Source organism: Drosophila montana, unplaced genomic scaffold, assembly GCF_035044405.1.
Source record: "Drosophila montana isolate Dmon_TW-CO22-7 unplaced genomic scaffold, ASM3504440v1 contig_3325_1, whole genome shotgun sequence".
In the NCBI taxonomy this organism is placed as follows: Eukaryota; Metazoa; Arthropoda; class Insecta; order Diptera; family Drosophilidae; genus Drosophila; species Drosophila montana.
Genome location: NW_026998209.1, coordinates 510,831 through 522,485, shown reverse-complemented (window position 1 = coordinate 522,485; position 11,655 = coordinate 510,831). Strand labels below are relative to the sequence as shown.

Below are 11,655 nucleotides of genomic sequence, written 5' to 3'. Positions count from 1 at the left end.
AATGGCCGCAAGAACGGAACTCGAGCAGCGGACTCCAAGCTCTGTCAAGTGGCCCGGGCGGAGGCTGTTATAACCAACCCAGCCCGGCTGCCATGCATGGCATGCGCCCGCGGACATTTTCGCACTCGCATAACTTTGACAGCATTTTTGCAGCATTACAATTAACTGCCTAGTTGTGGGGTTAGCTGGGCGGAGAGGGCGTGGCAGCAACAGCTGCAGCTGCAATCGGCGGCAAGCGGCCGCGAACCTGATTGCTTGATTCAAACTGAGGCGGCGGTGACGTCTCCTGCTGGTCGCGATGTGTCTTGCTGGGGTATGGGCCATAGCGCCCAAGAGCAGGCAAAACCTATACGTAAGGGGGCGTGGCAGGCACACACATGCCAAATGTATGTGTGCGTGTGTTTGTGCAAAATTTGTTCCATTTTACGCTCTCTACACAAAAACAATAAATCGCTCACAGCGTCACGTCAACTTTCCTAATGCAACGGCCAAGGGAGCGGGCCCAAAGGATGTTGCCAGCGACTGGGGCAACGGGTTACGAAGCACAGGGGCTGGTCGGAAGGGGAGGGGGAAGGGGGGGAGAGGGGGAACTTGGCACAGCTTACGGGATGCCGGATGCAGCAATTGAGGCTGAAGCCATTTTAACTGCCACTTGAATGCTAAAAACAATGAGCACAGCAACTAAATGCATACATGTATGCACACACACACACACACACACACCCGCAAGCACACACACACACACACGAAAACAGCAACTGTAAATTGTAATTTAAAAACTTTTAGTGGCTGCCCTTGCAATAAATGCGCCACGTAAATCAGCCCATGATGTAGATGATAAAAGGTAAGAGCCTTGGGTTACAGGCTCTGGCAGTGTATACAGCAATGCCCCCAAGCCCCGCAACCCGCCGCCCTACCCCTCTCTCGCTCTATACACACACACACACACATACAACACCTACATCCCCTACACGTTCTGGTTGCCATGCTACCAAACAAATTGGTGTTGACTATCTGCGCCTCAAATATTTTGCTTTCTAATTGCCAAAGCTATGCAGAGCCACTTGCCATGCCCACATACTCCATCACCTCTCCCTCCTCCTCTCCCGCTCCCACTCCCACTCACTTTCTCTGTAACTCGCCCATAAACGCATTTAATGTAAAGTTTCAGTTTAGTTCAAACAAAACATATATATAGAAACAATTTCACACTGGGCTCAGTTCTATAAACTAGAGAGTGCTTCAAAATTCGGCCACAATAGATCCCACAGATCGCTATAAAAGAGAGCCCTAGCCACATCGTATAGAAGAATCGATGGCAGCTTACAAATTTTGTCATAAATTAGGTTTTTCCTTTTCAAGAGATCTTAACCTTAAGACCAAAATCCTGCTAACGTCCGACTTCTAAATTAAGTAGCATTTTAAAGATATTTTTAAAGAGATTCTCAAACTTATTTCGTCTACCATCCACTTCGAGAATCAATCATTTTATCGAGGCCCTTGTAACATCTTTAAAATTATAATCTCACTCTTTACTTAAATAACTTTAGTTAGAATTCAGCAAGTCATATGAGTGATATCTAGTGCTTTCAGTAGCCATTTAAAATGGAAACTACAAGAGCTAGGGATTTAAAATTTGACATATATTCAAGCCATATTCAAATCGAGATTCTCTTTGTTTGTTGATTTCTCATCCCATTTCCGAAATATGCAATATTATGATAACTCACAAACCAAAAATATGTTAAAGGCTAGAGCTTTCCGATTTGGCATATACACACATTTGTATACAATATTTACGCACACAAAATTTCATATAGATCGGACTTTAGACACCGATGCAGCAAACGACGTGCGTGTGTGTGTGAGTTTGCCTGTATATGTATGCTTGTATAGGAAGCTCGACGCAGGGTATATCCTAGTCGAGCAAGCCCGTCTAGGGCACTTTTACTTTTTAAAATTAAAACTGGCCCATAAAAGAGCGCACACAACTTGCTAATAATTAAACACATGCATTTTCTGAAGCCGGCTGCACATATGAAAAGTTTGTTCAATGCTCTTCTTGCCTAACGTAATACCCTGTAAATCACAGATAGATAAGTGGCTACATTTTAAGGTTAAGTTAATGTCGTTTTCACTCAAAAGCACGACACAAATCATCAATTTGTGATTTTCCCCGTGACACTATGGCTATACAGATTTTGCCTAGGCTGGGGCCACAGATGTTATTGCTGTTGTTGTTTTTTGGTTTGCTGCCACAGCTACTACACCTTTGGCAGCATCAAAGATACACATGCACAAGCACACACACACACGCACACACACACACACACGCACACATAAATATACGTATGTTAAGCAAAAGTGAAGAAACGTGATTGAAATTTTATCTTTGTCAAAAAATCGAAGAAATATGTGAATTGGGCTTTGCTGCCGCAGCTGCCCCGTCTAACACACACATATGCTTGCATATGTATTTGAATAGATCCCAGTGTGTGCGTGTTCGTGTGTGTGTGTGTTTGACTTTTAAATTCCTCATCGTTGGCGTTAACCGTCGCCGTGGCTCTGTGTTATTTGCATTGAAATGTTGAGTAATTGGAAAACCAATCTGAAGCATCTGCACTTCATGTTTTGCATACCTGACTGACAGACGCCAAACGATGCGACGCTTCACATTCTTTTTTTTTTATTCTCGTATGTTTTTTAGCTGAAAATCAAGAACAAATACAACATATACACGAGCACTAACACATACACACACTAACACACACACATACTAGCACACCACATACCACACATCACACACAGGCACCGCGACAGGTTGATTTTGCTTCTGGCATGGCAGTTGTTAAAAATAAATTGTTTTTAAATAGCTCTCACAACACTGGAAACGCTCCCGGGGCTCAATATTGTGTGTGTGTGTGTGTGTGAGAGAGTGTGTTACCCATCTCTTCTTCATCCTGCCAGTCAAACAGTTAAAACAAGCATGCTCCAGCCGAGCATGTTCGCCTCTGAGATATCCCGTACCCAGATGTGAAATAAAGTTGCATGCAGCATACTAAATTCTAATCAGATTTCACGCCATTCGGGGATTTCAATTCCCTGGAACATGTGGAATTTACGTTGCGCGCCTAATTGTCATCCGCAATACCCGAACAGCCTGTTTTTTTTTTAAGATTCTACCTAGATACATATATAATAAAACTTGAAGAGTTGGAATTATATCGTTTACTACTATATTCTACCCTTTAAGTATATGCCTTCGTTTACAGGGTATAGCAACGAGAACGACAACAACAGGCAAACGACAAAAGCTAACAATGAGCGTTGGCGCTTCCGTTGGCGCTTCATGGTTCCTGAACTTATTTGTTTTCAATTTTATTATGTTTTCTCTTGCTTTCTTACTCACTTTTCCCCCATTTCACTTTACTCCCTGTTTTTGTTTCGTTTAGTCTCAAGCTAAACTGCAACTCTCGTTTTTATTACCTTTTTGTAGCTATTGCTTCGAATAATTTTGCATTTGTTCACAATTGTCTTATGTCGTAGGATAGCCCCCCGGCAATCTATCGAGGTGTCACAGCTTGCCACGGAAATTGTCTCAATATGCCCAAGTTATTGACAATTTTAAATTAACATCCAGCTGACAAGCTAGGTGCGAGAAGGGAAGTATCAAAATGGAGAGGTGGAATTGGAAGGGAAGCTCAATAAGGAGCAAAGCTTTTAATATTATTTATGCTCTCAATTGAGCTTCCCTATTAAAACCTCCTTTTCGACCGCATATTATTTCCTCACGCGGTTTCTTATATCTTCCAATTGACAACTATTAGCTAAGCATCAATTTGGTATTCACTTCACTTCCATTTTATTGTTAACTCGAATTTCGATCATTTTTTCAGGCTTAAAACAAGTACTAAATCATAAATATTTTCAATTGCAGGATCCCCTCCCGAAGAGTAGGCTCAGAATGTGGACAAAATGTTTAGAGAGTAAATTTCCTAACGAGGTGGATTACGATTTGGGGTATTGGTGGGCGTCCTCCCATACAAGCTCGCTGAACATGAACACGGATTTTTTTGACCCGTTTGCTGTTCTGACCTTTGGCTGTTGGGTGTTTTGTTAATTTGAACATTTTTGCCACGCACCGGCTCTGGCGTGGCGAGACCGTTGTCAGGTAATGCATTGCTGTTCGATAATTGATTTTGCGGCATCGAATTGACTAGCTGATCGAACGGGGCATAGTTGTCCATTGAGTCAAAGCCGTGGAAGGTCGCATTAGGGTCATGGCTCTGGGTTGACTGGGTTGACTGGTAAGAGGGACCGTAGGTTGGCTCACTGATATCTGAGAGATACATATTGTTACGCTTCGATTGGCCCGGCGAGCTGTTGCCAGTGCTCTCATATGGCGGCATAGAGATGTCGTTTATGCCCTGGTAGTTCGGTGCATTCTGATAGCCATTCTCGTCGCGATTTCGGTTGTCGTAGCCATTCTCGTCGCGATTTCGGTTGTCGTAGGCCTTTTCGTCGCGATTTCGGTTGTCGTAGCCGTCCTCCATCCGACTGTCTTCGTTTGGATATAAACGCTTCACGGAAGTCACAGATGTCGTAACAGTCACATTTTCCACCTCAACTGCGACTGGCCCATTCGCACTATTATTGAGTGCGGAGGGTTCACTTTCATTGCCAAGCTGACCAGATGTATTTTGGATCACAGTCCTCTTCACACTTTGCTCAGAGATTGATATTTGCTGAGAAAGATTTGAGTCGCCCCTTTTTACTTGCATCCCACTCAAGTCCTGCCCTCTCTCCGAGGGTATGCCCATATTCTCCGCATTCTGAGCGTGTGCACCACTTCGATACAGTCCAGATGGTTCGCTTATATCCATTACATCCTCAAGACGTTTGCCAGTGGAATGACTAAAGTTGGTTTTCTGTCTATCTTCGGGCGTTTCAAGTGGCCGAGAATTGTTACGATTAGAAGGCATTTGAGAACGCGTAGAGCTATTAGCAAACATCGAAGGTTCTGTAACGTTTTCAAGGTTCTCGTAGGCTGCACTAAAGTTTGTCGGCCGATTAGGCTGAGAACGATTCATAGTGCTTGCATATGAAGGGGCGCTTACATTACCCAGCATTTCGCTTGGATAGGATTCATCGGCAGTAGGTTGCCGCACAGCTCTCGAGTTTTGGAAGCTATTGTAAAACTCATGCGCCGGACTGCCCATAGAAGGTGCTGAAATGTCACCAATGTTCTGTTGACTGGGGATGACCGGAAAACTGTGAACCTGTCGAAGCGGCGTTCCGTGCTGCATTGAGTCAGTCGATGCATCGGTTTCTTGCAGCGGCATCTGATATAGACTCTTCATACCCCTACTGCTGTTGCCAAAGCTGGGAGCAGTCTCGTCATCTAGATACTCGCTGAGATAAGCCGGTACAGAACGCGGTCTACGCAAATTGCTCGGTTGACTGGTGAAAGTGTCAAATACCGGTGGAGATATGTTCCACAACTGTGGTGTATTTTGGGATATTCCACTGCGCCCATAGGAGGGAGGAGTCACATTGTCCAAACACTCGCTGGGCATTGTCAATTCTCGCCGACTTGTGCCAGCACCTGAAACGCCACTTGGCGCTGTTATATTTTCTATGCACTCACTCGCCATTGGATCTCTTCCAGAGCTATCAATAAGCGCCGATAATTGTTGAGTTCTGGGACTTGCTCCTTGTGATAAACTTCGCCCAGCATATTTATTAGCCGTGGCTCCTCTGCCTGAGCTTCCATATGATGGCATTGTTATGTCCTCCAAGCACTCATTAGTCGTTGGCCCACGTCGACCACTTCCAGGTGAGGGAACAGGGGTGGCAGAGATATTTTGGGATGGAATTGATCGCTGTTGACGTGTCGGAGTTCTTGCTCTCGAAGCACCCGACACTCCAGCAAAGGAAGGCATACTAATGTCATTTAAGCACTCATTAGTCGCTGGACCTCTGCCCGAACTTTCATATACATTAGTATTTGGACCACGTCCACTGCTTCCAAATGATGGAGCTGATATGTCACAGATATTCTGCGATGGCATTGAGCGCTGTTGTCGTATCGGAGTTCTTGATCTCGAAGCCCCCGATATTCCTGCAAATGAAGGCATGCTAACGTCCTGCAGGTAGTCATTAGTTTGAGGACCCCGACCTGAACTGGCAAATGACGGAGCAGTTATATCTACGTTTCGTTGGAGCTTCTGCGGACCTTGAGGTGATCTACCGAGCGATACGCTCCGGCCAAACGATGGTGCGCTGATGTCATCTAAGCACTCGGAACGCATGGTTTGCTGTCGTTGTGAAGACCCTGATACTCCTCCAAATGACGGCATAGTAACGTCATCTAAGCGTTCATTTGTCACTGGTCCACGTCCACTGCTACCAAACGACGGCGCTGATATGTCACAAATATTCTGGGATGGCATCGATTGCTGCTTCCGAGTCGGAGTTCTTGCTGTTGGAGCACCCGATACACCTTCAAAGAAAGGTATGCTAATGTCCTCCAAGTACTGATTATATGATGGTCCTGCACCTGATAAGTTCTTTAAACCTTCATTTGTATTTTGACCACGTCCACTGCTTCCAAATGATGGAGCTGATATGTCACAGATATTCTGCGATGGCATTGAGCGCTGTTGTCGTATCGGAGTTCTTGATCTCGAAGCCCCCGATATTCCTGCAAATGAAGGCATGCTAACGTCCTGCAGGTAGTCATTAGTTTGAGGGCCCCGACCTGAACTGGCAAATGACGGAGCAGTTATATCTACAATGTTTCGTTGGAGCTTCTGCGGACCTTGAGGTGATCTACCGAGCGATACGCTCCGGCCAAACGATGGTGCGCTGATATCATCCAAACACTCGGAGCGCATGGCTTGCTGTCGTCGTGAAGACCCTGATACTCCTCCGAATGACGGCATGGTTACGTCATCTAAGCGTTCATTTGTCACTGGTCCACGTCCACTGTTACCAAAAGACGGCGCTGATATGTCATATATATTCTGGGATGGCATCGTTTGCTGCTGCCGTGTCGGAGTTCTTGCTCTTGAGGCATCTGCGGTCACATATGACGGCATGCTTATATTTTCTAAACATTCACTAGTATTTGGAACGCGTCTCCGAAATGAAGGAGGAGAAATGTCACAGATATTCTGGGTTTGCATGGAACGCTGTTGACGCGTCGGGGTTCCTGCCCTTGAAGCACTCGATACTTCTCCAAAGGAAGGCATGGTGATGTCCTCAAGGTACCCATTTGTCGCGTGTGCTCGACTTGCGTTGCTAATATTTTCTAAAGGCCTTTGTTGACGTCGCGGTGATCTACTACGCGACATTATCTGTCCAAATGAAGGTGCACTGACGTCTTCCAAGCACTCAGAAGGCATAGCCTGTTGCCGTCTTGAGGATCCCGATATACCGGCAAATGAAGGCATAGTTACGTCCTCTAAGCATTCATTTGTCACTGGTACACGTCCACTGTTACCAAAAGACGGTGCTGATATGTCATATATATTCTGGGATGGCATCGTTTGCTGCTGCCGTGTCGGAGTTCTTGCTCTTGAAGCGCCCGATACTCCGGCAAACGAAGGCATACAAATATCTTCTAAGAACTCATTCGTGGCTCCTCTACCTGAGCTCCCATATGATGGCATTGTTATGTCCTCCAAGCACTCATTAGTCGTTGGCCCACGTCGACTACTTCCCGGTGAGGGAACTGGGGTGGCAGAGATATTCTGCGTTGGCATTGATCGTTGCTGGCGTGTCGGAGTTCTTGCCCTCGAAACACCGGATACTCCAACAAAGGATGGCATACTAACGTCTTCCAAGAACTCATTAGTCATGGGTCCTCGGGCTGAGCTTTCAAAGGACGGCATGGTCACGTTCTCTAAATATTCATGCGCTGTCGAAGGCCCTCGTCCACTGTTTTCAAAACTTGGGGCCAATATGTCACACACAGTTTGGGTAGGGATTGAACGTTGTTGACGTGTCAGGGTTCTTGCTTTTGAAGCAGCCGATACTCCTCCAAACGAAGGCATACTGACGTCCTCCAGATTATTCGCGGGCCCTCTGCCAGAATACTCATAGGATGGCATTGTAACATCCTCCAAACACTCATTTGTCATTTGTCCCGGTGTAATTTGTGACGGCGCCATTGATCGCTGTTGTCGCGATGGAGATCCTGCTCCTCTTAAACCTACCGATACTCCTCCAAACGAGGGCATGCTGATATCCTCCAGGTACTGATAAGTCCCATGTCCTGAACTACCATATGTTGGCATCGTTACATTTTCCAAGCATTCATTGGTATTTGGAGCCTGCCCAAAAGTTTCGAAAGATGGTGCTAATATGTCACAGATAGTCTGGGAAGGCATTGATCGCTGCTGAAATGTTCTTGCTGTAGCACTCGATACTCCTTCAAAGGAAGGCATACTGATGTCCTCCAGAGCTGTTGCGTCTAATGTATTATGTGAGGGCATGGACCTTTGTTGGCGTCGAGGTGTTCTACTACGCAAGGTACTGGACACAAAGGATGGGGCACTTACGTCATTCAGGCATTCACTAGGTATATAGCTTGCTTGTCTATTTGACGCTGCAGAAACTCCGCCATATGAAGGCATTGTTATATCTTCTAGGCACTCGTTGGACGTTAAGTTAACTTGTCGCCTTGACGCACCTGAAGCACCCGTAATACCTCCAAACGATGGCATTGTCACATTATGCAAGCATTCATTGGGAAACTCTGTTGCTTGTCGTTTCGAATCACCTTTAGCGCCAGAGACGCCAGACGGCATGGATATATCTTCGAGACACTCGAAACGATTGGTACTAGCGAATAGCGGTGCCGACATATCACATATATCTTCTACGCCTGGACTTCTAGAACTGTTAACGGTGCTATTTGGAAAAGAGGGAGCACTTATATTTTCCAGGCACACATTTTTACCAATAGGCGGCGCTAAGATATTGCTGATAGTAGGCGGCGTTGCTTGCATTCGTCTTCCCACTGAGTCCGCAAACGCGGGAGCACTTATGTCTGCCAGCCGTTCACTGGTCATGCCCTGTGGGGCTATTCGCGTACTCATTGCTGGCATGGAATTATCGTAAAATGAGGGCATCGAGATATCAGCGATATTCTCCGACTGGGCTGGCATGGAAAAGTGTAGATGACGTCCCTGTCCCCCCTGACCCGTACCGACTGGTGTGCAATCCAAATTAGTCGCCTGCTCGTAGGGAGTGTTGGACACTGTGCTGGTCTCCTCGACGCGACTTGTAACATTTCCGCACTGATCCCGATGGGTGGTTATCTTGCGCAGTGTAGTTAGCACACTGTTGTTCTGTGTACCGAAGGATTCTGATAGAATGTAAATAACAATTATGGTGCACTAATTACCTTTTGAGCGGTGCCTTTTTCGGGCACTTGATTAGGCACTGGAGATCGGTTCTCCACCGCGGGCAACAGATTATCACCAGGCACATTGCGCTCACGCGGATTCTTGAAACTGTGCACAACCTGGCGGTAAACGCTATCCACGTAGTTGCTTGCATCATTTTGGCCCACAGACTTGTCTGTATCGCACATATGCGGCGGCGAGATATTAGCCAGATACTCGCCCCCCGGCCCAGACATCTGAGACGGCATGCTCAGATCAAACGCCGGTGCCGACACATCAGCCAGACACTCCTGTGTCAAATTGCTTAGATTTACCCCCGTAGGTGGGCGATACATTTGTCTTCGCGGCTGCGCCAGCCGCAGCGCATCCATGGCCTCAGCGTCGGTCTCATCTGTGATTGGTTTATAAGTCAGTTTTCACCAAAACAAAATAAAGTAACGGCTCTACAGACATGTCATATTCCGGAAGATCCGCGGATTGCGCCATTCTTCGTTATTCGTCAGACCAAATTCCCTGGGATCATACTGACGCACATGTCCGTTGAATCCGGGACGCAGATGTTCTGGCGTATTGGCTAAATCATTTTGTGTCAACTGACCGTTGGGCGTTTTACACTGCGCACTGTGCATGGTTGGGGATTCAACAATTTTGCCCAATGGTAATTGATCTTTTAGCCCGAAAAAAAAATAGAAATTTTCCTCTCGAAATTAATGCCGAGTTGAAGTGTTTGACGATGACAGACATTGCGAGCAGGCCTACTAAAATTTTCCTTAACTTCTGCATCATAAGCAATTGATTCCGTCATCTACGACTGACTGCATCAATCAATATGATTATGCAGCACACTCATTTATGCAGCATAGATCTGAAGCCTTACTTTGTTATGACAGGCACTTCCGTTAGTTGGCACAAATGCAATTAGCAGGTGCATAGTTTTTTTTTTTCCATATACTGTTTTCTTTCACTTGATTGGCTTTAGGTGGCTGAATAGCATCCAATTCTTAAGAGATTGTCTGGGTCAGATCTGCGTGTGTGTGTGTTTGGATGTGTATGTGTGTGTGGGCTGGCAAGTCGTCACACGAAACCGCTTTCATTTCCGCCAAACACAATTGCATCATTAGCGATGCAATCTCCGTTACTTAACGTAACCGCAACATGCCGGAAATGAAATCCGAGGCAAGCTAGCGCGCCCAGTGCTAAGCTCGCTAAACTCTGCACGGTGAACGACTCGACAAGTGCGCCGAGGAAATCGCAAAAACAAAAAAAAAAAACAGAGAAGAAAATAAGAGAAGGAAAAATAGGTGGCGTAGAAAAGGAAATATGACGTCGCCGTGTGCCATAGTCAAAGAGCAGTCGAGTCCGCTGACGCGCAACCAGGAGGCACTCGCCAAGGATAAAGGAAAACAACCGGAAAGCAAACGAAATGATGCTGCTGCGCACAAATAATCGAATAATGCCGCAGCTGAACCATAGCCATGCCCGTGGACGAGCAGCAGGTGAAGCCGCCGTTAGCTTAGTCACAATGCCGCTGACATTGCGGCGACCAGTGGAGCTCCATTGGGGGGCCAAAGGACACAAGGACAAATGGTAACGCGGTGTCGCTTCATTTAGCTTGATGCAACTCAGGCGACTGCCGCCGGCAAATATTTGACTTGGGCTTTAGGGAACACTCACAAGCTCACACACACACGAGGGCAGTAATGAAAATCCGATAGTTCATAATTCCAAATTGAGTCTTTAATCTGTTGAGCCATTCAGTTTGTCCTTTTCATATTTCCTGAACCCATTGAAAGTGGAATTAGAAAGGGTATATGGATAGCTGAGCCAAAGCTTTGTCCGACTTCCTGTGACTCCATCTTTATAAATGCATCAATTTTTTTCAAATCGAACATTTTTCCCGTTTCAACAATAAATCTTGTAAGGAAAGAGCTTAAATGATCTGGAAAATCCAGATCTCGTCCATCAAACACAGATCCAGTATATATAATGAGTTTTGATTAGATTTATCCCTCTTTGCGCTGGATTTAGGGTATCTCTCAGTCGGGTACTAGGCTTTTCCTTTTATCTAGTTTCAGGACAGGCAAGGAACATTACTTGTAGGTTTTATAATATACATAAAATTAGACTCCTTAGGTGTAGCCCTGGAACAGCCCTCGCAGTTGTACACATGTGCATGCAAAAGTGTCAACTGGAATGTTTTCGAGATATGTGCAGGCAATCAACTAGATATTTGCATACGCCT

The 11,655-nt window shown here is 45.9% G+C and overlaps 1 protein-coding gene across 1 annotated transcript; it reads right to left on the bottom strand.

The window, feature by feature from the left end:
- Positions 1 to 3,838: 3,838 nt before the first annotated feature.
- On the bottom strand, positions 3,839 to 10,145 carry LOC135434439 (uncharacterized). The gene is made up of 3 exons (XM_064691034.1): positions 9,865 to 10,145; positions 9,413 to 9,804; positions 3,839 to 9,356 (listed from the first exon to the last, which is right to left on the bottom strand). Exons 1-3 carry the CDS (start codon positions 10,040 to 10,042, stop codon positions 3,996 to 3,998), a joined length of 5,931 nt encoding a protein of 1,976 aa, XP_064547104.1. The 5' UTR covers positions 10,043 to 10,145; the 3' UTR covers positions 3,839 to 3,995.
- Positions 10,146 to 11,655: the final 1,510 nt, after the last annotated feature.

Bases quoted from the DNA above. Each gene is read 5' to 3' on its own strand.
- LOC135434439 (XM_064691034.1), bottom strand. From the start codon at position 10,042: ATGCACAGTGCGCAGTGTAAAACGCCCAACGGTCAGTTGACACAAAAT. The intron at 9,805-9,864 runs GTCTGTAGAGCC...AACCAATCACAG, and splicing joins GATCTTCCGGAATATGACAT to ATGAGACCGACGCTGAGGCC. The intron at 9,357-9,412 runs GTAATTAGTGCA...TTCGGTACACAG, and splicing joins AAAAAGGCACCGCTCAAAAG to AACAACAGTGTGCTAACTAC.